General features: G+C 45.4%; 1 protein-coding gene across 2 annotated transcripts in view; it reads right to left on the bottom strand.

Moving 5' to 3' along the window:
* The window catches only part of GALNT17 (polypeptide N-acetylgalactosaminyltransferase 17), a 513,668-nt gene that overhangs the window by 17,266 nt on the left and 471,405 nt on the right, over window positions 1–24,997 (bottom strand). For both annotated transcript variants that reach the window (XM_019715773.3, XM_088796796.1), the window contains 3 exons: window positions 18,091–18,276; window positions 15,583–15,720; window positions 7,909–8,004 (listed from right to left, as the gene is read on the bottom strand). In XM_019715773.3, coding sequence (XP_019571332.2) covers window positions 7,909–8,004; window positions 15,583–15,720; window positions 18,091–18,276 — 420 coding nt within the window. The remainder of the gene's footprint in view (window positions 1–7,908; window positions 8,005–15,582; window positions 15,721–18,090; window positions 18,277–24,997) is intronic.

Raw genomic sequence — 24,997 nt, 5'->3', positions numbered from 1 at the left:
CTTCTCCTGCCAAGAGCTCATACACCCTTTGTGACTCTTCATTCACCATTAACACATGTACATGGCCCACCAGGTGCCCCAGCCTCCTTAGTCGGAGAGAATGCCTGGGATGTGGGGCCTTCATCTCTGTAAGCTATGCTGGCTGAGCTAGAAATTGTAGTTCTCAGAGGCCTAATTCTAGGCTGGCAGGTCAGTCAGTTTCTGTTTCTGTTGAGATAAATTCATAAATTTCTCTCAGAAAAAAGGCCTAAATTTCTGCTCCCACATCCCCTTACTTGACCCAGGGGAAACTTAGTTTTGCTCAAATTCAGGTGACAGAGCATTAATCTTCAGTGTTCTCTGGATTTTCCACTAATGTTTTAGAAATGTAATTAGTTCCTTTCTGTTTAGACTTTCACTCCCCTTCACTTTGCCTTAAATGTGCTCTCCAGTTCCAGCCCCGGCAGCCATCCCACCTGTCTTCTTGCCTTCTCTCAAAGTCAAGCTTCTGGAGAGCTCTCCCCATCGCCTCCCTTTCTCCCTGCACCTGCTCCATGCTCCTTGGAGAGTCCTCTCACCCACAGGTGCGTTGTTACTACACCTCCATGCAGCGCGGTCTAGCTTACTCTGGGCAGCAGCATTTGACACTACCGTTCCTGGGTGTGACACTCACCCTTCTAGTGTCAACAGCTGCTCCCTCACACCCACCCCAGAGCCCCATTTGTCCTCAGCACCGGACTGGAATATTCGGCTGCCTGGAAGACATCACTATTAGGGTTTCCAAGGCGCCCCCCCCCAAAAAAAAAAAAAAAAAAAAAAAAAAAAAGCTCACATTGCCCCAAACAGAATTCATCGTCCTCTCCTGAAACCTTGGCCTGTTCATGGCCAAACCAACTATTTACGTGGCAGACACTGAGGCTGATCTGACGAAACCCACGTCCTATGCACAAGTCCTTCCTGCAAGGCTTCTTGGATTCACCTTCAAGACCTGGCTGGTTGACACCTCCGTCTCCATGGGGGAGCCACAGACTCAGCCTCTGCAGGAATTTCAGACATGAACCTATCTTGTGGGAGCAGGATCAGGCAGACAAGATGACTGATAGGGGCTCCTTGAAAGAAGGGCCCATCACCTACGATACTCAACCCCTGGAGCTACAGGAGGAAGCCACACAACCAACGTCAGTGTATAAGCCAGCCTCAGTGGGCCCCACGGGGGTGAAAATCTAGCAAGTTGTCTGATCCGTGGCACTTTGTACAACCCCTTGCTGCCGAGTCAGGCAGGTGGTGTGGTGAGGACAATCTTGGGTATTCTGCTGCCCACATCTGGTCTTCCTGGCCTCCGACAGTGTGAACCACTCTCCCGAGCCGGCGTCCTGCACCAGTGGCCTGAAACCCATTAGTCCTGAACTCTCCTGGGTTGGCCCTTGAATGGCCATATTCTCAGACCCTCTCCATTCCAAACAAGCAACGTATTTCAAAATAATAATTCAACAGACACTGCTGCTCCAGAGAAAAAGTAACACTCTGAACTAAAAGGCCACCTACTGTTTGCACTGACTCTGAGATGCTTAGGCCCTAAGTACCTTCACCAACAGCCTTCACCTTCCCCCTCATCCTTCAGAAGCAACAGTGCTGTTTCTTAACCTAAGAAACCAAGATAGTTCTTCAGAACAACAACAATAAAAAAATACAAAGACTGAACACAAGCCTCAGAAATGATAATAGTTGTTTTAGGGTGATAGGATTATGGATGATTTCAATTTGTGTTTTTCAAACTCACTGTAAGGCGGTTGAGTCTTTAGTAAAAAAGAAAAAGATTACAGTGACTTTCTCTGAATTTAACAGCTCTGGGCAAGGCAGGAAAGTTCAGTTGATAATGTGGCCACCACCGCATTTTTCAGTCTGAGTTCCTTATTCCACACCTCACATTAACCCAAAACCTGCCTGGATTACTTTTTGTGTCTGGAGAAAAAGCAACTAAATTTCTAAGGAGAAATAAAACTCTAAATTAAGAATCTATACTGGAAAACAATTAATGATTCTGATTTTCTGGAACAAATCGCTCATCAGCTCATTCTAGCAAGAAAGAGTACAGTACAGTAATTCTTCCTCAGCCGGGGGCCCTCCTTGAGCTAGATCAACTACACATGTATTCACTTCTGTATGTAACTTAGAAAGACAATTACTCCAGATCCCTGTATGTGGATGTCGAGACCCATTTCAGAGATAATCAGAAAGAGGGAACTGGAAATTGGAAACAGAAAAGGGAAGGAAAACAGATAGCAGAGAAAGAGGCCTCAGAAAACACAGACAGTAACCTGCCCTCATGGAGGTCTGCGAAGAGGGCAGCCCCGGGGATGTGCATGTGGGCTGCAGGCAAGCCCAGGAGGCAGGAACTGACAACCCCAAATAATAAAATCAGAAACGTTTTAAATATTTTTCGAGAATATGAGTCAGAGGAACAAAAAAAATCTTGATACTCCCGCTATCTGCAACAAGGCAAAACGAATTTATGCGTGTCATACTGGAATGTGAGGGGAGGGTTTTTAAAATATGGCATAAGAACAGGAAATGGAATTGAGCATACGGAACCTGCGGGGTGCACATGCACTTCAGATGTGTAAACAGCACTGGTGTTGTCTCCAGCTTTCCCTGTGTCTCTGTGGATGCGGTGGGTTTTTACTAACATAAAAATCTCTGCCCTCACTCCTCCCACCGTTTGCTCACAAGGCCCAAGGTTTCCTGCTTGACCTCATGGTGCTTTCCAGGAATCGGAGGGGATTACTGGGGTTGCTTCGTACCAGATGTGGGAAGCCCTTTCCCAGAATCATATGCCTGTTTGGGGGTGGGGCCAACGCCATCCTTCTGTGGGTAGTTAACTCCCAAGTGCTCCCGATGGCTCCATTCCCTGAGCCCCAACTCTTACAGGACTTTGTTTGGAAGCCAAGAGGCTGCTGGATGTCATTAACTTCTGTGTTTTCCAGGCGCCTCCCACATGTCCACAGCTCGTTGGAGCCCTGTCACTCCAGTGGCGCACGAGTGCCTCATTGGCACAATGCATCATCGTGACAAGATGTTGGATGATGGATCACTTCAGAGATAAAGCCATCAGAGAGGAAGTCCAAGATCAGATTAAATTTAATTATGGGATGAAAGAATTCTCATCTGTCATTCCGATGATGAATTAACTGAGAGAAGGAATGTGAGCTTCTCAGAAAACAGGGGAAAGGAAGAATAAAACGTATTGACAGAAGGACAAACAGAGGGGAGACCTGTAGTACCCTTCCCAGAGACCAGTGAATCAGAAAGGTCCTCAGCACAGAGCCTGATACACCTCGATTCCTCTCCATGGCACACACCTTGTCTTAAGAATGCCCCACTACAGAGAGCAGCTGTCCAGGAAGTACCCAAGACTGCTTCATTGGAACTCTTGGCTGGTCATGCCCTGTGCATGCCATGGCATGCTACGCTGGGGAGCAGCACCCCCTCAGCTCCACGAGGAGCCCACATCAGAATCAAAGGGACGTTTCGTGTTTGCACACACACACGTGCAGCCATTTAGGGGATTCCCACCCACACTCCCAGTGAAACTGGTCCTCAAACTTGGTATGTGTAAAGCACTGGGGACTGAGGGAGGGGTTAATGACAAAGGGACTCGGGAGGGTGGGGGTGGCAGAACTGCTCTATACCTGATGGTGGTGGGGTGACTTGACCACATGTGTTTGCCAAACTTGCAAAACTATACATTATAAAGAGTGAATTGACTTTTAAAAAAAACATCAATTATATAAAAACTGAAATAGCATTATAAATTTTTTTAAAAATTACGCTGGGACACGAGGCATAAATTGGGCCTGTCCTGGGCAAACATCCCATGGGACCTCCCATCACGACTACATACCTAACACCTAGCTCTGCCCATAATCGATGCTCCATGATCATGTTCCTTGAAAAAAAGAGCACTTGGAGATGAGTGTTGACGTGTAGATTGTAGAATCCCAGGCCACACTTTCAGTAGTTCTGGGGTGGGAACCAGGGAGCGCATTTGCAAGGAGCTCCCGGTAGCCAGCAGTCCTGTGGACCAGACCCGACCCATGCTGGGTGGGGAGCCCTGGGGCTCTCAGTGCTCTGTGCATATTGGCTGTCCTGGACCACTTGCCACGCCAATTGCTATTGTCCCCCAAAACGTGGCGTATGCCCCCCAACCTCGCACCACTGCTCTGACATTCCACTTGCCTAGCACTGGCGCCACGCGCTCACGTCTTTCTGCCATGGCCTGCTGCTGTGGGCTAGAGGACATGTGGGATTTGAGTGTATGAGACATGCTTCCAGACGGCACTGCAGAGTAGCCAAGATCAGCAGTCACAAGACTTTAGTTTTTAAAGTGGGACGGCACTACCTGAGTCCCAATCTTCTTGTAAGTAAAGGGAGCAGTTACTACTTACCTGATTGGATTAAAGGTGTTGCCAAAACCAGAAATGGGTTTCTCATCAGCAGCATTTTGGTTCCCTGCCTCTGGCCCAAACGAACGCCCAGAGCTGTTTCCAGGCAGGGAAGAACACTTAGCCCTGGGGCACTGTGCAGCCTGCTACAGCTCAGCTGCAGACTTAAGGCAGCCTAAGAACCACTGGAGGAGTTAGGGGTGAGGAAGATGCTATGCGCCCCTAAGCCCCTGGGGGCGGCACTGCCCACTCTTTTCTTTCTTCCTGACCTTTGCTGTCAAAGGAAACCTGAAGCAAAGGCTGAGGAGGGTTGATGGGGTGGGCTGAAAAAGAAGGCAGGAAGGGGCTGTCAGCGGAGCCATGCCCACGGCTGGTAGCCCTGTGGGGCAACCTTGGCTGCTCCAGCTTGGGGACCCGCCCGATGTAGGCCCAGGATGGCAATGCGCTGGACTGGGGTAGGGAGTGGTAGCTCCTTAGACAAGACCCTGCTCTTAGTGGGGTTAAGATGACACCAAAGGCTGCTGCTGCGTCCTTGGCCATTTTTAAATAAAACAGGCTCAAAATAGAAACGGATGTTTGTCTAATCCAAATTAGTAGCCGACAAAACCAAGGCTGGTCATGAGCTTGCTGACAAACACTTGCTAGCAAGCAGGCTCTCTGAGTGGCTGGGAACCATTTCCAACTTGTTGACAAATACATGTTGCAAGACAGGAAATTACCCTCCTTGGTGCCTATTTTATCTCTGTTTAATTGCTGTTTGATAATAAATTACAACAGAGTCCATTAATTAGGCTAACAATGTCCACGGAACACCAACTCCTTCTTGGAGTGGCCCTGCTCCAGGAGCCGATTCAGTCTCTGTTAACCCCCAGCACTTTAGGAATCAGTTGAAAAGATGCCAAGGCATGTTACTGGCGTGTAACGACCCCTAGCACAGAGGGAGCAATTTAGGGAAGGGAAGAAACCTTGATGAGTGAGGGGAGGGGCCACCAGCCAGCTGGAAAACAGTACCAAGAGTGCGCTCTATTTCTGAACATGTGGTAGGACAAAAACAACATTAAACTTACTTTAAAAATCAGCTGATGCAAGACAACTATTGCTGACTTACAGGTATGCATCTCAGACTTGAGGGGAGAAACAAGCACCCTCATTTGGTCTGCCACTTGGACAAAGAAGCCGGGAGTTAAGTGGTCCTCTAAAGGCTGGTCATGTACAGCAATATAGCTCAGCAGTGGACATCCCCCAAGGCTCGGTGTCCAGGCTCCTGCTGCCCTCCTGGCCCAGTACCACTGCTTCCCCATCTCCCTCTCCCAGCCAGCTTGCCCGAGAGAGTAGCTGTGGTCAATCGTTGGCTTGTCATTGGGCCTATTCCAAGATGCAGCCTCTCAAACAGCTGACTTGACTGTCCCTTGCAGACCACAGCTCCCTGTACCCATTTCTCTGGTCACCACGTCTTCCAGGGTACTTCACTCCTCAGTCCCCAGGACGGGAAAACTGCAGTCAATGGGGACCAGAGGCCAGATGTCTCCACAGCATCTGCACTTCTCCGAGGCTTTCTGTGCACAGTCTAAACATACCAACCCCCAGGTGAACCCTTCAATGGCTCCCCGTTGCCCTCAAGGTCAAGTCCCAGCATCACCGGCATCATCTAGGAAACTGTGAGAAGTACACAGTCGCAGGCCATACCCCGACCTCCTGACTCAGAAACTCTGGGTGGGGCCCAGGAGCTGGTGCTTTACAAGCCTCCCCGGTGGTCCTGCTGCACACTGAAGTGCCTGCCTTAGGGCATGGCCACCTGCCTCCACCTGGCTTTGGTCTTACCTGTCAGCACTTCCTTCCCTCTTGCATTCTAAGCCCTGCCAAAGAGAGCCACCTCTGTCTCCCAGCACCCAGCACCCTGGGCTTCTTGCCTTTCTACACTTACTATGCTGTAGGTTTCTTGCCTTGTTACTTGTCTCTCCCCCTCAAGTGTAAACCACTTGAGAGCAAGGATGATATCTTATCAAATGCCGTATACAATTGTGGCTAACATCAGTAGTAGGTGAGCAAGACATATTTGTTGAGAAAATGAGTAAATGAATGGAGGAAGACACTCACTGGCTCTTTAGTCCATGTTGCCTTTGATGCTAATGCCCATTGTCCAATTGGAGAGATTTCCGCCTAAGCTTCCCAGTCATTCTCCTGCTTCCGACGGACACTTTTAGCCAATTGTGAATGGTGGTAGGGCTCAGTGAAATATCTTGAATTAAATGGACTAGCTTTAATTTAAACTGCTTTGGTTGTTCTAGTGGGCCTGGCTCTAGTCTGCTTTGCTAGCAGGAACTTGCCCCTCCATGCCTCAGTTTCCTCATGCTACCTGCTACCTCCCAGAGTGACTACACGGATCAAAGGATTCAGGATTTGACCTGTCTGGCCTTCGGAGGACCCATCACATTGTAGGGAGGCTGAGGGTCTAGATTACAAGCAGCACTTGCAGTAATAGAAGGAACACAACTCTTTTCTTTCTAGGTACTGGCTTAACGGGAAAGCGAAGTGCTCTAAGCAGAGAAAACCAGGGAGTTTTTATGAACGCATGTGTACGTGTGCACGTGTGTCCATAGGGCATGAGAGAGACAATGGGAGCTTACAGGGTCTTTCGTCCAGTGTCTTCCTTTCACAGGACAGTCTGTGAGTCTGGCTTTGAACAAACCATCTAGTGCTCCTTTGAAATTGAATGATAAATGTTTTCCCAATTTTTAGCTTGCCTTTTATTACCATTGGTTGACATAAAAATGTTTTAAATTTTTATGAATGTCAAGTGGAATGACATTTTTGTGTATGCTTAGTCCCAATCTTAGAGAGTTTCTGCGAAGCTCTTTGTGCGCACACACATACATACCATTGGCTAGCACAAAAACATCAAAACAAATTCATTTCCCAGGCTCTGCTTTCACTTTGTTGGCTGACCGTTTTGTCCTTTCTGAGTTGTCTTGTGTGTTCTCCTGAGAGACCAGAGAACACCTGTGCTCTCTGAAATGCACTGCAAGCACCTTCCTCCTTCCCAGGGGGCACAGGGCTCTTGTACGGCACGTACAGACCAGGTCACACTCACCACCAAACTGACGCTGGCCCTGCAGCCTGGGCATGTCAGTCAGGTTCTCATGAGGGAATCTGCTAACTCTTTCTCTGAAGTTGTACACAGGGGTATTTGGTTATAATTACAACACATGCACAGGTGGCATATACTTGCCTATTAGCAAATGCCTCTCAAGTTTATTCACATTTTCCTTTCAGTTTGACACATGCCAACTGCTCCTCTTAATATCTGTGCTGATACAAGCACTTGTGAATCTTTTCCCTAACTCATACAGAAACAATCAGAAAGCCCCCACATTCTCAGAACTGGTAACAACTACCAGAACAGAGGACAACAGAAGTGACCAGAAGTCCCACAGATGCCCTGTGGGCCAGTGACTTTACTCTTTTTTGGACAGAGATGGGCTCCTACCTGGGGTCCCCAGCCATGGCATGGGTACAAGATTGCTGTGTGGTTCTCCATCGGCCCCTGGTCCAAGCAGACATCTTTTGCCTTGTTGTTGCGAAGCTGCAGGAATAGGCAAAACATCACCCATCAGAGTTCACTGGTGGAGTGGCTGCTACCTACCCACCGTCCCATCATGCCTTGGTCCCACCTCTCACTGGGAAGGCTACACGATGCTCCACATAACTACCAGGGCCTGAGTCTGTGAGGTGATCACTTTAGTAGGAAAGACAAAGTCCGTCAATGGATGCCATGGGCATCAGTACTCTGCCTGTGACCCCCACCTACGCAGCTCCCCCATTCCCAGCACAAAAAGGATCTCAGGAAACTTTTGGACATTGGAACACTGGTCACCCATTGGTTATCCAGGATGGCCTTCAGTACCAACATTGATTTTAATAACCCTGGGAATCATAGGTCAGCCTTCGGGTCATTACCAGCATAGAGCCACGAAAAAACGATAATAAAAAAAGCAAACAAAAGCCTTGTCATCATGCAAAGTTCTAGCAACATTTATTTATATATTCAAAATATATTTACTGAATGCCTACGCTATGCCAGGCACCATCCTGGGTGTTTGGAACACACCAGTGGAGGAACAGACAAAAGTCCCCAGGACAAAACCCCTGTTTCTTTGGGAGCTTGTAAGAACTCACCTATTTGAACCTCCAGGTGCACTGTGATTCTGTATTGGCGTCCACCCCGCCCACCACCCTGCAATCTCTACCAGTGGAAAAATGGTAATGTTGGTCTGCCCCATATATACACAGTCCCCTCCAGATTATATTCCACATGGAAACCAAACTAACCAGGAATAAATAAAGAACAGAGGCAGGAGGCACCCTGCTTTTGTGCGCCAAAATTGTGTCTAGGTTCAGACAACCAAGCAGATTGTTAATGACATTTTTTTTTAAATTATAAAAATAACACCATCTCATTGAAGTATTGTGGAAAATACAGAAGAAAGTGATAACTGTTAACAGTTCTTTCACACAATCGTTAATTTGGGGGCAATTTAGTTTTGTTCAATTTTTGCTGTGATAAGCAACTTTATGCATAAAGCTTTGTTCACATTTCCGATTTTCTTGACTAGAATCCTAGAATTAGGAATACTGTATCAAAGGGTACAGACACCTTGATGTCCTTAAAACGTGCTGCCCAGTTGCTTACTGGACATTTTGAAGTAGTTTATATTCCCATCCACAAGATACATAAATGCTTACCAGTCCTGAGTTTCACCACCTAAAAATACTGTGTTGGTCCAAGTGTACAAACTTCCAGTTCTAAGATGAATACATTTGGAGTATCTATTGTACAGCACGGTGATTACAGCTACTAATATTGTATTATATACTTGTACATTGCTAAGTGAGTACATCTTAAATGTCCTCACCACAAAAAAGAAATGGCAATTACGTGAGGGGATGGAGGTGTGAGCTAACACTACTACAGTGGTAATCGTGCTGCAATTCATAAGTGCATCATGTCAACACCTCACAGGCCTTAAACTTACACAACATGATATGCCAATTATATCTCAATGGCGCTGGAGAGAAAAAAGAAAAAGAACAATAGATGGGGGCGGAAATTAAATGGTGGAACCTTCTTTAAAACCCAAAGTACTTAAAGTTTGTTGAGGGGTGCAGAGAGAAGTGATGAGTCTATGTGGCATAACGTTCCCAAGGACTCCCCAAAGCCAGCTATCGCTAAGGAATTGCAAAGCTAACATAGGAGTCCAACACCATAGCTATAGTTCTTTTATGAATGAGTTACGGGAACGCTTGCTGCCAATGCTTTCAATGATGCAAAGGATAAATTAGATGGAAAAACCTGGACAACTTCTGAGTCAAATTTCAGAGTTAGATTTTGAAAGCAATGAAATTTAAGAACTACCTTTACCAATGTATTTTGCTCATATTTTCTTTTTTATGTATACACAAGAGCAATATGATGATAATGTGTCTGATGAAGTCTAACAAAACTTTTAATACAAATTATAGGTAATAAAAAAAGAATTTAAAATATTGTTTGGGGAGGTAAAGAAAGATCTTTATTTTATAAATTTATAATTAATAGTAAATTGGAATGTTTTATGTTTCGTAATCATTTCCCTTTTAGAGAATTATCAATTTATTTCCCCACTGGGATCTCAAGTGCTTTATTAGAGATTTGCAAGAGTGCTTCACATATTAAGAAGATTAATTATTTTATGGCATATTCCATGTCACGATTTCAGAAAGCTAGGCTTCTAAATTTTGTTTCTAAGGTTTAGGCAATCCAATCTATCATTTGGTATTCAAAAAACATTTATGGAGGGCCTGATAAGAGCCTGGGACTGCGCTAAGTTTAACAAGGACCTTGCCCTGAAGCTGTCTGGAGGGAGAGACACAGGATGAGCCAGTGCAATGACTGAGTCATGCCAGGGTGACAAGGACACATCCTTACCCCTCTGAAAGGCTCAGAGCCTAAGGGGCGCTAACTCCTGAGCTGTGTGTTCAGAAGGATAAGTGGGGGGATGCCGGCAATGATCCCCTTGCCCTGGCGGTGCTTACGTGGATTTGTGCACGTGTGTGCATTATGCACATGGCATGTGTGTTGTATTTCATATAAATAATACCTAAAGAAAAAAAAAAGATGAGCAAAAGTGAACTAGGGGCCACAGGAGGTTCAGGCCATAAGGGTAGCTTGAGCCGACCACAGAATTTTGAGCAAAAGAGTTGGTGGCCGCATGTTTTTGTGCACAGTGAAGTGCATTTGCATGTGGGAAGGCAGTATCTCACTCGTGTAAGGGTCAGGACATAAAGCATACACATATCTTTTTTTAAAGACTATTTTAAGGCTTTCCAGCTAATAAACATGAATACAATTTTAAAAAAGAAGCAAAAGTGACTCATTATCTAAGTGGACTGGACACTGACACTGGATGTAGGGTGAGGCAGATACACTGGGGCTGACACCTGCTCAGAGGTGTCTGTCTGCTCCCTTTGTCACTGAGCTCTGGTCTGATGCTGGGACAAGAACTGGTAGGGGTCAGCGTTAAAACACAGCTGTCTGAATATGGTAAATTTTGTCACCGAACTGAATGTGACTAGAAAGTGATTCTTAAAGAAGGTATAAAATGCAAATAAAGTGTAATAATGTTTGGGTCTAAAATCCTAGATAATATCAACAAAGACTGAAAAGTTGATAAAGAGTTCAGGAGAAAGTGTGTTAAAGTTCTTACATACTGCTTGACCTTTCATTCTGGAGGCTCAAAGGTTTGTTTTATTTTGTTTTGTTTTTTTAAATCAGAGGTTACCATAATGTTATCAAGAGCAAGACATATACAATTCAAATGACTAAGAAACTTTTAAAAGCCAAAAAACAAGCTAGGTAAAAAAATTAGGGAAGAGCAAGGAGCATAAAACCCAGAAATATTTATTGGCCTGGGGAAAGATTCTCAAACAGAATTGCACATGAAAAACGAAGGGTGCAAAGTGCATATATGTATGAATTCACTCTGCTTTCTTCTTTTTCCACTGCGTGGGGGCCTGGTTGTGGTGAAAAGAACCAGCAGGAGTGAGTGTTAAAAATAGAGTTGTCTAAATAATGGTAGGTTTTGTTATCAAACTGAATTTTATTAGTTTCATTTCTTTCATTTAATGCTATAGTCCATATCTGAAGTATACATTTTAGTAGCTGGTGAGTTCAGCAAACAGAGGAGTAATAGAAAACGCCTAAAATGTTAACAACGATCATATCTGGGAATTAGGAATTGGAGTTAGTTTTGTCTTCATCTTTATATTTTTCCACAGAATGTATACATTAAATTTATTACTTAAAAGAGATAGGGAATTTTGCAAAATCAAGACTTCCCCTCTCCAAAAATCGGACATGTTACCTCCAAGGCCACATCACTGTTCAGCTCCAGAGACATTATTTACACTGTACTTCACGTGCATGGCCAGCTCTGGGGTTGTGCAGTGCACAACCTGTGGAACTGTGCCCTGGCCATCTAGCATTTTCCCATTTTTATTCTTTCTTTGTTAATACTATTTTTCTTCTAATTATAATATCACATAAACATTAGCAATAATTGGGAAACATGAAAAGTGCCTACACAATAACTGCCTGTCCCACTATACTCAGAGGTAACTAAAACTATCATCTCCATTTCCCAATACTATTCTCTCCCTTGTTCCCAATTTAAAATAGTAGCTAATCCAATTCATAACTCTGACTTTTTCCTTTTAAGAATTATATTATCAATATTTTCTCATGCCATTAAACTTTTGTGCATACCTTTTGAAATGGCTGCAAAATATTTCAAACCATTAATATACGGAGGGTGCCAAAAAATGTACATATTTTAAGAGATGTTATCTATGTATTACTTTTCGAAGTTGAATTGAATTAAGGTAGCAATGTGTAGTATGAGGTTCACGCAAAAGATTTCGTTAATCAAATAAATGCTAGCATCATTCATTGTATTACAATTTTAATAGTCTTTTCCTTTCTTAAAATGTGCATACATTTTTTTGGCTCTCTCTCTCTCTCTCTCTCTCTCTCTATATATATATATATATATATATACACACACACACACACACACATACATATACATATATGTATACATACATAGTGTATATATAGTGTATATGTAGTATATAGTATACATATATATAGTATATCTAATTAACCTTCAAATTAGATTCAAAATTTTTGATCCAAAACAAAAAAACACTGAGATGAATAATTTTATTCTCAAATCTTTGTTCTCATTTCAGATTATTTGCTTAGGATAAGAGTGGAATGACTATCAGTAAGCCTTTTAACACATGTGGTTCAAATTGCCTTTAAAAAATTATTTCAATTTGTGCTGTCACCAGAGGATATGTGGGTTTTCATATTACCAAGACCTTGCTGGAAAAATACCAACATATATTCCAAAAATGAATATTTGTTCATTTGGTAGTAGGAAAAAGCCTACCTCAATGTTTTTTTAAATTAGTTTCAATTTCTTTGATTATGAAATAAACTTAAAATGTTCATGTGTTTTTCAATTATTTTTATTTTTCTCTTGTACTTTATTTTTTCTTTTGATATTTTAAAAATTTTTCTTATTTAGGTTAAATTTTTTACTTAAATCAATTTGCAGAGCTCATTACATATTAATGGCATTATTGATGAATCTACAATATTTTTGGCATACATATTTTCAGTTTGGCATATTATTTCTCTATTCAGTTGATGTATAGTTTACTGTAATATTTATGAGCTCAGATCCATTATCCTTTTCCTTTGTATTTTCTTCCTTTGCTTTCATTCTTAGAAAGCCCTTTCATATCTATTTCTGTATGGTTGTATTATGGTTTCTTTTATTTCATTTAATGCTATGGTTCATCTGAAATACATTTTGGGATATGGTCAGCAGTAAGAATCTAAATTGTTTTCTTTTTAGATTCAGTTTACCCAATTGTTTCATGAATAATCCATTCATTGCCCATAATTTTTCAATGCCTTATTCATATTTGATCTTATTTTGTTAACCAAAAAGCAAAACAAAACAAAACAAAACCAACCAAACAAAAGAACCCAAACCATGCTTTTATTTTGAAGAAGAAAAGACAAGGCATTTGGACCTATTAATAGGTACTGCTGTGTGCCAGGTACTGTTCTAAGAACTCTACATATCGCAGCTCATTTCCTCTTCCCAACAACCCTATGCAGTAAGCATTTTTCTTCCCTCATTTTGCAGATGAGGGAATGAGAGTCGAGAGGAACCATTCTGGGCGGCTGCAGTCTTCCTCTGTTCTAACCACTATGCAGACTGCCCTGTAAGAAGCAAGCTTTCCATTCCAGATTCCAGCTCCGGAGAGGCATGTCGCCAAGACCCTGATGGTTTAACCTGGAGCTGATTTACTTTTTTCAAAGGCATGTAGTCAGTGGTACTGTAAAAGCTATATATGATGTCAGTAGATTAGGGGCGGGGGTTATCACTTTGTGAGGGGTGTAAATATCTAACTATTACATTGTTTTGTACACCTGAAACAAATAATAAGAACAAGGCATCAGGCATAAAGTAGGAAAATTCAGTTACAGAAAAGTAAACGCTCTAAGTCAAAGAGAGCCTTCCTAGCTTCAGCCTGGCTACCACAGGGAGCTGCAGGCAGCCCTGGGCAGAAACCCAAATGCCGAGCTAATGGGGTGTCTCTGCCAGGTCCAGAGCACCCGCCCAGCTCCCTGAGCCCTGGCCTGATTCTGCCACCGACTCCTCATCCAAACATACACTGCAAGGAAGGAACAAGGCGTCTGGGCAAGCACCTTCTCTGCAGGGGTGCTTATATAATAATTTAAAAAGGGAGACAACATAAATGTTTATGTATTCAAGCAAAGCAAAGTATACACAAAAGGTAGCATCATATGTGGCCACTGATAATGTTGCAGAAAAATGTTTAATGACACAGAAAAATATTCTTTGCATATTATTGAGTAACATTTAAAATTATTATGCATGTGGGCAGCATAATTTCAGTAATTATATAGATATATATGGTTTCAATAATATATAGATAGATAGCTAGAGATAGATATATAGATATATACAGCCTATATATCTAGATATATATATATATATATATATATATATATATATATATATTTTAGTAAATATATATATATAGCTTTAGTAAAAAGATACATATAGACACAGTAAGGAAGATCATACATCAAAATGTACATATTATCTATGGAATCAGAATGCCTATGCCCAATCTTGGTTTCATGATTTACAGGCTGTGAGACTTTAGGTAATTTATTTAATTTCTCTAAGTCCCAGCTTTCTTACCAGAAAGCACTTAGAATAGTGTGTGGCGACAATAGTTTAGTGGTTGCCAGAGGGTAAGGGGGGTGGGGGGTGGGGGGTGGGAGATGAGGGTAAGGGGGATCGAATATGTGATGGAAGGAGAACTGACTCTGGGTGATGAACACACAATGGGATTTATAGATGATGTAATACAGAATTGTACACCTGAAATCTATGTAATTTTACTAACAATTGTCACCCCAATAAATTTAATAAAATTAAATAAAAAAAAAAAGAATAGTGTGTGGCATATCAAAAGCACTCAGTAAGTGTCTATTGCTATTACTACTATTTGCAAATTTTCCTAAAATGCATATTTATGGCATTTGTAATAAGAGAAAAGTCAATCTGTTTTAATGTTTAGAAAAGTGACATTATCTCATCCTAGAAAATCCAAGACGAGCATCTAGACCCTTTTTCTGGTGGTAAATGGCTCCAGCACACAGCACTGAGCAATGACCCAGTCCCCACCTTTCTTTATACCCAATTTCCTATTCAATGTCCCACTTAAAGGTCCCAGGGGACCTCAAAATCAAAAAGTCCCAAACAGAACTCATCATCTGCTCCACGCCCTAGGCAAAAGGATGGTCTATGTCTCATTGTAACATTACATCTGTCCCCTCTACCAGTTGGTGAGGGCCTTGCTGTCAGGGAGTGCACCATCAAAAACCACTTATTGAATGAATAAATGAATGGAGGAATGAACAAATTACTCTGTTCCTTATTTTCCCCCATTAAAGCAATCTACAACCCATTGCACAGCCATCCAAGTTGATAGCATGCGTGGTCTTAATTACCTCCCCATATGCAACGGTGTTATTGTATCTTCTCATTTCTGGGTAAACATGATCCAGGTACCACTGGAAATTCTTACACTTTAAACTTTTCCTTAAGGCTCTTCTTTCAGAGACATCACCTATGTCAATTCCTGGATTCTGGAAATAGAGAGAAACAAAGGGCATTAGTGGCTGGGGAGCTCTGGCCAAAGAGAAGGATAGGTGGTGTCACCCTCAGGAAAACCATCAGAGAGAAACCTTAATTTCTCTGCATGTTTGCTCTGAAGGTCTGATTAAGGGGACCTATTTGATCATGTAGCCCAAATCTAGACACTGCTGTCCCCTGTGTACAACACACAGCCCCCAATGTCAGCTGCCCTTATCAATGCCACGCAAAAGGAATCGGGGACACACTGAGACGACAACCTACGTTCCCAGCTCCGTCTCTCCCACACTTCTTCAGTGACTATCCGAGCCCATTATTAGAGGAATTATTTGACTAAGACAAGAAAATAGATGCCTATAAACCACCTCCTGTCTTTCTTTTCTTACACGTGTGTAATTTCCCCCTTTGTTGGCTCTTTGTGAAGTTCATTTATGCAGAAGTGAAAATAACTTTCCTTTGAAAAGCTTGTAATGATGTTCTAATGAATAATTCACTCTACTTTTACAGAAATGAACCTGTAATGGGCTGCTGTGTGCTGACGGGGGAAATAAAGTTGCTGAAAAATGACTCCACAGACTCAGCCGTGAGATGGCCGTGAACTGACAGAGGCAGGACGCTCTCTCCACAAAGGCCAGCAGTCAGGCAGCATCTTGGGGCCGAGGAGAAGAGTTCAAATTATTTCATTAAGATTTCTTCTTTGGCAGCCAAACAATGATTTCAAAGGAAAATCTCTCTAAATGTCAAACATTAAAATTCAAAGGGAAACCTGGGCAGCAATATTGAACTCTTTGTTTTAATATACTCAGTGTGATTAATGAGAACGGTCATTTGTGAAAGCGTGGAAGGGTGCCCTGGCATTAGGGACCAAGGTTGTTTGTAATGATGGAGAAAGTGCTGGGGTGGAGTCGACAGCCTTGGGTTCTTATGATTCTGAGCAAGTCACATCATCATTGTAGGTCACAACTCCTCTGTTTGTCACAACTGGCAAAACAGGAAAAATAACCTCTATCCCACTGATGTCGCAGGGTAGAGGTGAACCAAGATGTGGGTTCATATCCCTGCCCGGCCATGTGCTAGGTGTCATACTGAAGCAAGTCGCTCTTCAACCCAGAGCTTCGGTTTACCCATCTATAAGGTGGGCATCACAGGACATTCCTTTCAAGCTAGACTGAGTACTTAATATTTGCTATGCTCTGTTCTAAGCCTCACTGCTAGCTTCGCAGGAGCCCTATGAGCTAAATGTTAACAATCTGTGCTGTACAGATGAGGAAACTAAGGCAGATGGTTCCTGAGTCATGAGGTGGTTATGAGGGCTAAATGAGATATTGCACATAAGGAACTTATCTGGTGCCTGGGACATAGTAAGGGCTCCACAAATGTTGCCTATCTTTATATCACAACATGTAAAATCACTTGGAGTATAAGAGCTATAAAGTGCTACATGGCCATAGGGGGTTTTCAGTGTTTTAGGACATTATTTCCATAATTGTAACAGCAATGAGATAAATGCTCCACTTTTATCGTCTTTATCCGCAGACCTGCACATAATTTAGCTGCATTTCTGCTATTCTGGGCTCCAGCCCTCTGAAACACAGGGCCTGCCTTGCACAGTGGGAACAATTCTAGACGACTCTCTCAGCATGGCTCAGATACCTTCAGGTGCTCTGGCTGAGGAGGTCAATCCAACTGTGGCAGACAAGCAGTGCCCACCGACACCTCCACGTCCCGTGCCACACACTGCTCTGAGCATGTCACCTGGACTTAGATTTAGTAATTTAGATTGAGTTCTCCCAAACACCCGAGGAAGGAGGACCCGCTGTTACCCCCATTTTATAGCTGAGGATCGTAAGGTACAGAGACAATAGAAATGGATTTATTCAAGATCTCACAACTAGTAAGTGGCAGAGCTGGGATTCAAAAGGTTGTAGTAACACGGGAATTTTCCTACGCAGAATGTAGAGGAGAGTTGAATAGCCATGAAAACAAGGGACTCAGCCTACAGTGAGGGCACATGTCGTGGGGCAGCTGCAGCTCCGTGGGAAGGCACACAGCCAGAGCAGAAGACAGGGTCTGGGGCCAGAAGCTCGACAAGAATCTTCTGGACATAATGTGTGTTCAGGAGCGGGGCATTCAGATTAGTATAAGACTGCGATTAACACGGTGAGACCTTTGTAATCTTTGTCAATGGATTTCGAGATTTCCGTTCTGAAACCTGGAGATCTGTGGACTCCTCAAAATGCACTCATAAGTTTGCAAGCTTGAGCATATTTCTGGGGAGGAAACCTCAGCTTATTAAAGGGAGCAGTGATCTGTCAAACACAAGCATCATTGGTGCAGGTGATGGGGCGAGCTGCGGGGCCTACCTCCAGGGGCAGGTTCCACGCTATGTAGACGTGAGACTTGTAGTCGTCCATCCAGACCTCAGCCACCCGCAGAGCATTCCTCTTGGTGTAGAAGCCGATGTTGCTGTTGTACGGCTTCTTCTTCCGCTCGATGTGGGCCACCCGTGAGCAAGGCAGGACCTCCATGCTGCCCCCGCAGAGCCACACCTGGAGGCGCAAGGATTTCATCATCAGCCGGACAGAGAAATTCCCAGAGGCCACTGCCCCTCCCCGAGGCCCAAAGGCAACGGCTCAGGAGACCGCGTGAGTGAGAAATGCGTGTTAATATGTAAAGCCGGTGAGATTCCAGGGTTAGTTTGTTACTGCAGCATAGCCCAAGCTAACCTAAAACAGGTAGAAAAGAAGGTTTTTGAAATTTTTATAGATACAATAGTTTAGGACATTAAAATCCAGCTTGGTTCACCACCCAGAGTCAGTTCTCCTTCCATCACCATATATTTGATCCCCCTTACCTTCGTCTCCCACCCCCCACCCCCCTTACCCTCTGCACACAATGCCTCTTAGCCATGGTTCAACTCCACCCACTTCCCTTCCCATCCAGGATGACCGCTAGACCCCCTCCTCCTCCTCCATCATTCCAAGCTGCCACCACCTGGACCACAGCAGCCACCTCCCCACTGCTCCATCTATCCAACCTCCACTCAGCAGCAGTGCAGTGATCTGGTCATGCCATGTCCCTGAACGCTTCGCTGGCTCCCACTGCTCTGAGAATAAAGTCCAAAACCTTACTGTGGCCTTCAAGGACTGGCATCGCCTCACCCCACCAGTGTCATGGCTGCAGCTTCCCCACGATCCTGCGCCCTAGTCTCCCTTGCTCCATACTCTTCCCAGCCTCAGAGCCTTTCTGTCGCCCTGCTTGGGACCCTCCTCCTTTCTCCGCCTAGTTAACTCCTATTTCAGCCTTTTAACTCAATCATTGCTTCCTCAGGGAAGCCCCCGTGAAGTCAGAGCCCCTGTATGCTCTCGTGGAGCGCCTACCACAGTTGTGATTTTGTGAGCATATTACTTTGTCTCTTCTTTACCAGGCTGTTAACGCGATGAGGACAGGACTCACGCCCTCCTGTGTCCCCACAGCCCAGCACTGTGCCTGGACACAAGGAAGCACGCGATAAATTCTTGTTCAGTGGATGAGCATGTGAGGGCATCAATTAGTGGTGAGGAGGGCTGGAGGACATATGCATGGGAAGTGTCTGGAGAGCGGGCATAAGAGGGAGGGAAGAAGGAACAAAATTAAGAAGAAATGGAATAGTCTAGGAGATACAACGTGATCAGCAGAGAAAGGAAAAATCAGATCGACCAAGGGCATTTACTACAGGACTCAACACCAGGAAGAGTCTCTCCACCTTCTCCCGCAAACCCAGAACCACCCCTATCCCCCCCCCCACCCAGTTCTGAGAACCCTGCTGTTCCTTGGCACGCCGACTGGTGATGTGAACCCACCCTGCAGTTGTCACCACTGACCGGCCAGCCCACCCTGGACCCAGCTGGGAGGTATTCTCTAGGGTGAGCTGAGAGCTACTGAAGGAGGAGTCAACCGTTTGACTGTCTAGTGAGGAAAGGCCACAGGCTCCACTTCTCCCAGAACTTGGGCACACACATTCTCCCCCGAGCCCCAGTTTTCTCATCTGTAAATTGGGGAGGTTATCTCTGAGTCTCTTTTCATCTCTGGCACTCAGAGTCTGCGGTTCTCTATACCACAGACCACAGCCCCAGGCTGCAGGACCAGGGGGCATAACTAGCAGTAACACCAGCTTCCTAAGGCTGCCCACTCAAGTGGTAACTTCCTTGAGGAATAATCTTGGGCCACCAGGAATCCCCCAACGAGTGCATTACGCATGTGATATAGACCACTCCCTGATTTACCTCTTAGTCAAACTTCTAGGGTGCCTTGGGAGAAAACATAATTTTCTCTATATTTCATCATGTAGATTTGGAATATAAGAGAAAAAATGCTTACCCCTTAAAAAAGGTGGGGGGAGGGAAGTCAAAGAGCCCAGAATTAAATAAACACTCTGATGGCTTCCAGTGGTTTGTGACCTGCAGACACTGGTTCTGGATTATAAAGTGTTCTGGGGCCACACCCACTCCTGCACCCTACAGCATCCCCTTAAGAGAGGCGGACGCACCTGACTTTCAGCTCCAGGTCTCTTACTCGCATGGGCTCCTTTCAGGGCCAACCTACGCATGTGACCCCGCAGAACCTGGAGCCCTGGAGTGGCACCTCTGCTGCCCTTCCCTTAGGGAGGTAGAGTCTCTCAGGTGTCTCCTTCCCACAGACAGGAACTCTTCCTGGTACCAGACTGAAGTCAACTTTAGAAGTTATTCAAACCAATTTACATTGTTAAAAACAACATTAGAGGAACACTTAACACAGAAATTACGTAAATAACCTCATTCAGTAATCCAAACACAGGCAAATTTTAATCTTTTGTCTGCTGGTAAAACCTTTCCAAAACAACAGGATTTCTGGCTAAGAGTGCATTTCATGTGTTACTCCCATCCCACCAATCCTTTCAGGGACTACCCAGTAACCTGCTTCCCAAGGCCTGGATTCATGCTCAGGGCTCCCAGAGGGGCCACCGTTTTTCAGCTCTCCCCTCTGACATCCTGGAACTGTTGAACTGGTTTTTCCCGGTTTAAATGCACATTCTATCCCACAAAATTGGACAGACACATAATGGCTTTCCTCCTAAAGTCCTTCACGAAAATTCAATTTCAATCTTCTGCTTTATTTATTACTGCTTCTCAGAAATAGGATTCACAAATATGGACCTCGAGACATATCTTAATTTAACTATCAGAGTGACGAGAAGCTCTAAATACCTGGATTCTATTGCCAGTCAATGCAAGTCATTTCTCTTAATACAAGATGAGGAATTAAAATGAAGCTTGTAAATGACATGTGATTCAGAAGAGGAAAAAAATGCATGCTTAAAGCAGCTCGATTTATCGAGCATGGAAGAGGTGTTGGGAGAGCTTTTTCCTTTTCTTTTGATTTTTTGTTGCTGTTGCTTATGCACTTAAAAGTGTAATATTGGGTAAAAAAATAATATGGGGTCTATGTTCACCAGTTTACGATTTGCCCCAGCTTTACTCCCCAGCCTGATAGCATGTTATTGTCAGAGAGGGCCTGGGTTTCTATGTCAGAAAAATAGCCCAAAGTAGCCTCAGTCAGGCACTTTTAGAAGGCTGGGCCCGGTTCTCCGCTCTCCTCTGCCTGCCTCTCTTTCCTTGCATCCCTTTCCCTACCGCTTAGGACTGGCCCTGTCAGCTGTCTGCTCTTGTTTCTGCCCTACCTCTGCCCTGTTCCCAAACTCCTTCCTCTGCACAGTCCCTCCTTGTACGAGAGCAGCTCCAACGCTTCTCCTCCCTCTTTGCATTCCCAGTTCCCTGTCCTGCTTGAAGTCTTCAACTTGTAAATAATGCACCTTCTTGAGTCATTCGATTCAGTGCCATATACATGTTTGCTAAGACCAGAGCACAGAGCTAAATGCTGCCAGGGATGTAAAGATAATTTAGGCAGGGATCCTACTCAGTCTTTGCTCTTTCCTTGGAGCTTAAAAGTAGAATTCCAGGAAAGTGCTGCAGATCGCCTTAGAGCCTCGGTGCGACATCAGCCAGGAGGGAGCAGGTGACACACTGCCTTCACTTCCCCTATCTGTGCATCCATGTGCTGCTGTCATTCAGTCTGCATTTAGCCCAGGATTAAAGAGGAGGTGGTGGGTTGCAATTGTAGATAAACTATGCTTAACCACAGGAGGAAAACGAATTCTATTTCACTATGTCTATAACAGCAGAGGGCCAGAGCTGTGTGATCACGTGCAGTGATCTGGAAGGAGACTGGAATATCTGCAGGCTTTGGAGCGTATCCCAGCTCTGTGGTTCAGAGGCCCTCAAGGCTGTGATCGCTCTCTCGAGTGCCTGAGCTCCCGCACTGAAACCAACTTGGTCCATGCTAAATAAAAGGCCTTGCCGCTTGCCACCTCCACTGATCTGCAGAAGGGTACAGTGGCTGTAGAGTGGCTGGCAGTTTGGGGCTAGGACTAGGGGGAGGTCAGGACTGACCCGCCCATCACAGAGCCATCAGATGGAAAGTCTGTCCAAGGCCACTACCTAACATGGACCTCCCCTTCATTATCATGCAGCCAGGAGGGCCTCCTGACACCTGCCGTAGAGAAAACCTGGTTGACTACTCATCTGACCCTTCTCTCTTCCTCAGGGAAGGCCGAGGGAGGCCCACTCCTCACTGGGGATAGAGGTGTGAGGTTTGTCAGTCAACCTCACAAAGCTTGGATCCAGAGGGTGCACAGCAAGGATCAGTGCAGATGTCCTGATGAGGGCAGAACTTGAGAAGCCCCACACAGCAAGCTGTCAAGTCCAGGCGCCCAAGACCAGGATCTGAGGCCAAGGCAGAGCCAACGGCAATGGCAGAGCTGGGAAATGGAGAGAGAGGCGTCGTGGTGAAAGCTGGTGCAGGGAGGGCAGGGCCACCTCTGCAGATGGGAGGAAGTGGGCATGGAGGACCCGAGAGGCAGCACCCAGAACTGAGCAGTGTTCTGCTGGGCCCACTGGCTCGGCGTTTCCCACAAGCTATTTCCACGGCAGCTGTAGAGCATGACCTCGTGAAAGGTCTATGAGAGGTCTGAAGCACTGGGCTCACCTCCAGCTCTGCTACATGGCAGCCTGGCCGCTCTCACCTCTGAGCACTGGTTTCCTCAGCCACGAAGTGCAGCCAATCACTTACGGCACCTGATCCGAGAGTTGTTGTGAGGTGGGAACTGGGGCCTGTATGTAAACCTCTAGCATGATGGTGGCTCATAGTAAATGCTGAACAAAACCCATGTTAGCTACTATTTGCTGACCCTGAGTGCAGCTAGGAAGTGAACTGTGTGCTGAGCAGTAACGGCACCAGGGCCTGTGTGTGGTGCCCACAGCAGGGCTCAGCTGGAGATGACGACCTGATGACTGTAGGGAGAGTGAGGCTGCTGACACTGGTGCAGGGCTGCAGGGGGTACCTTGAGTACCTTTGTGCATTTTATGGCTTTTCCTGTGGCACAGAACTGCAATTTGATGTGGGCTCTCTGGTGAGCTGGGCCGTGCCTGCCTAGCTGGGCAGACCCTCAGCCCTCTTATAGCTACTGGGGGTCAGGACTGAGGATTTCCAAGGGTGCAATTGCTGTAAAGTGGTATCGGGCATTCAGGGAGGCTCAGAGAGTAAGGACAACCACTTAGGAGAAACTCAGAGGGACCCTGAGCACCACTGGAAGTCCACGGTGACATGAGGGTGGTTCTCCTGAGACTGTGACCACAGACACTTCCTAGGAGGTGCAGACAGGGCAGCGCTGGGGCGAGATGCTCACAGAAAGGGACTCGTGGGTCTCCAGGGCCTGGCAGGAAGCCAGCCTGCTCCTGTTTGGATACCCTACATTGTAGTCCATGTGGGTAGTCGACCTGCTAGGGTGCAGGTGGAAAGGGATCAACAGGGGCCATAGAGGTTGTCACTCATGCTCTTCCCCCCCAGTTCCTGTAGGAGCAGGAGGAGTTGAGCAGAGTGCTAGGCCTCCAGCCTGTGGTGCATCCCATTGCCATCTGTAAATAGCAGACTTGGATGTCTCTGTGGGGATGGAATCACCAAACACACTAGTCTTTGTGGTAGAGGACCCTGAAGAAGCCTTGTCCAGCTGTAGAGAGGTTTCAGCTCCTCCCTCTGCTTTTCCTGTAGCTGAGATGAGGGGCATGATCAACTTCCTTCCTGTGCACTGTACACACAGGGAGCCACACGGATAAGTGAACACACACTCAGTTTCCAGGCTCAGCAAAGGAAAGAGTGAGAAAAATAACTGTCAGTGACACTTAAGAAGGTGAGTCCACTTCCACTTCACTCGGAAGATGTAAAGACACTGAGTCCCTTGTAAGCAGCCAATTAATTAAAGAGGAGGTTCAAGACAGAGGCTGAGGACACGTTGGGAGCATCCAGTCTTGCCTCCCTGAGCGGGGTCACTCACTGCTTCCTTCAAGGCTGCAGCCACCTCAGAATCTTCCTAATGAATCCATACCAGCCTTTTCTTTTTGCACAAACTGCTAAGAATGTCAATTAATTTTTAAAGTGTGGAACTAGTAACTGGGCTAGACATCATGGATGTTGGGAGAATGTGGGGTTTCTGAAACTGATGATAAGCTCTAAGCCAGCAAAGAGACAGAGATGCTGTTCCGTGTTGGAGGATGCAGCATCAGGGCCCAGGGATGCAGGACAAAACGGATGACCCGACAGTTACCGGCGGGGGGGCTTTTGGGTGGGAGAGCTGCCCATAGGAGAGTCTGAAGACCAGAACTTCTGAGCCTTCAGTTGACATGGTGCTTTGGGGGATGCTGGGTAATTTAAAGCACAGGAAAGACAAACACAGGTCCTGGTTCACTTGGGTCTAGGCACCAAATAGAACTCAGAACGATTAGGCAACCCTCCTAAGTGAATGTGGGCCTGCAGCTGGGGGCTTGCAGCTTGATGAGTTACAACACCAGTAGGTTTCCCAATCTCTTCCATTTTTTTAATGTAAATATCAGGGCTTTGATCAGGAAAGGATCCTAACAACTGGAAGGATGCTCATATGCTGAGAAGATGACAAATCTCAGTCCTTGTCCCTGAATTCCAACCTCTATTTCAGGCCTCAGAAGGACTAGTGAATCATGCAAAGCTCTACGTGGGCCCATGATCATCTGTTCACAAGCCTAACCCGAACATGACACCGCCCATGGGAAAGAGCAGGGGCAGCTGTACCAGAGTCTGTGCCAGTGCTTGAGCCTCTCTGAGGCACGTAGGCAGCCACACCCCAGCCCCCTCAGCCAGGTGTGCTGTAAGGCTACTTCTCAC

This window comes from Rhinolophus sinicus, chromosome 3 (genome assembly GCF_057876585.1).
Source record: "Rhinolophus sinicus isolate RSI-liver-muscle chromosome 3, RSI-T2T, whole genome shotgun sequence".
Taxonomy (NCBI): Eukaryota; Metazoa; Chordata; class Mammalia; order Chiroptera; family Rhinolophidae; genus Rhinolophus; species Rhinolophus sinicus.
Note: the sequence above shows the minus strand (reverse complement) of the source record. Positions and strands in the feature narration are given on the sequence as shown.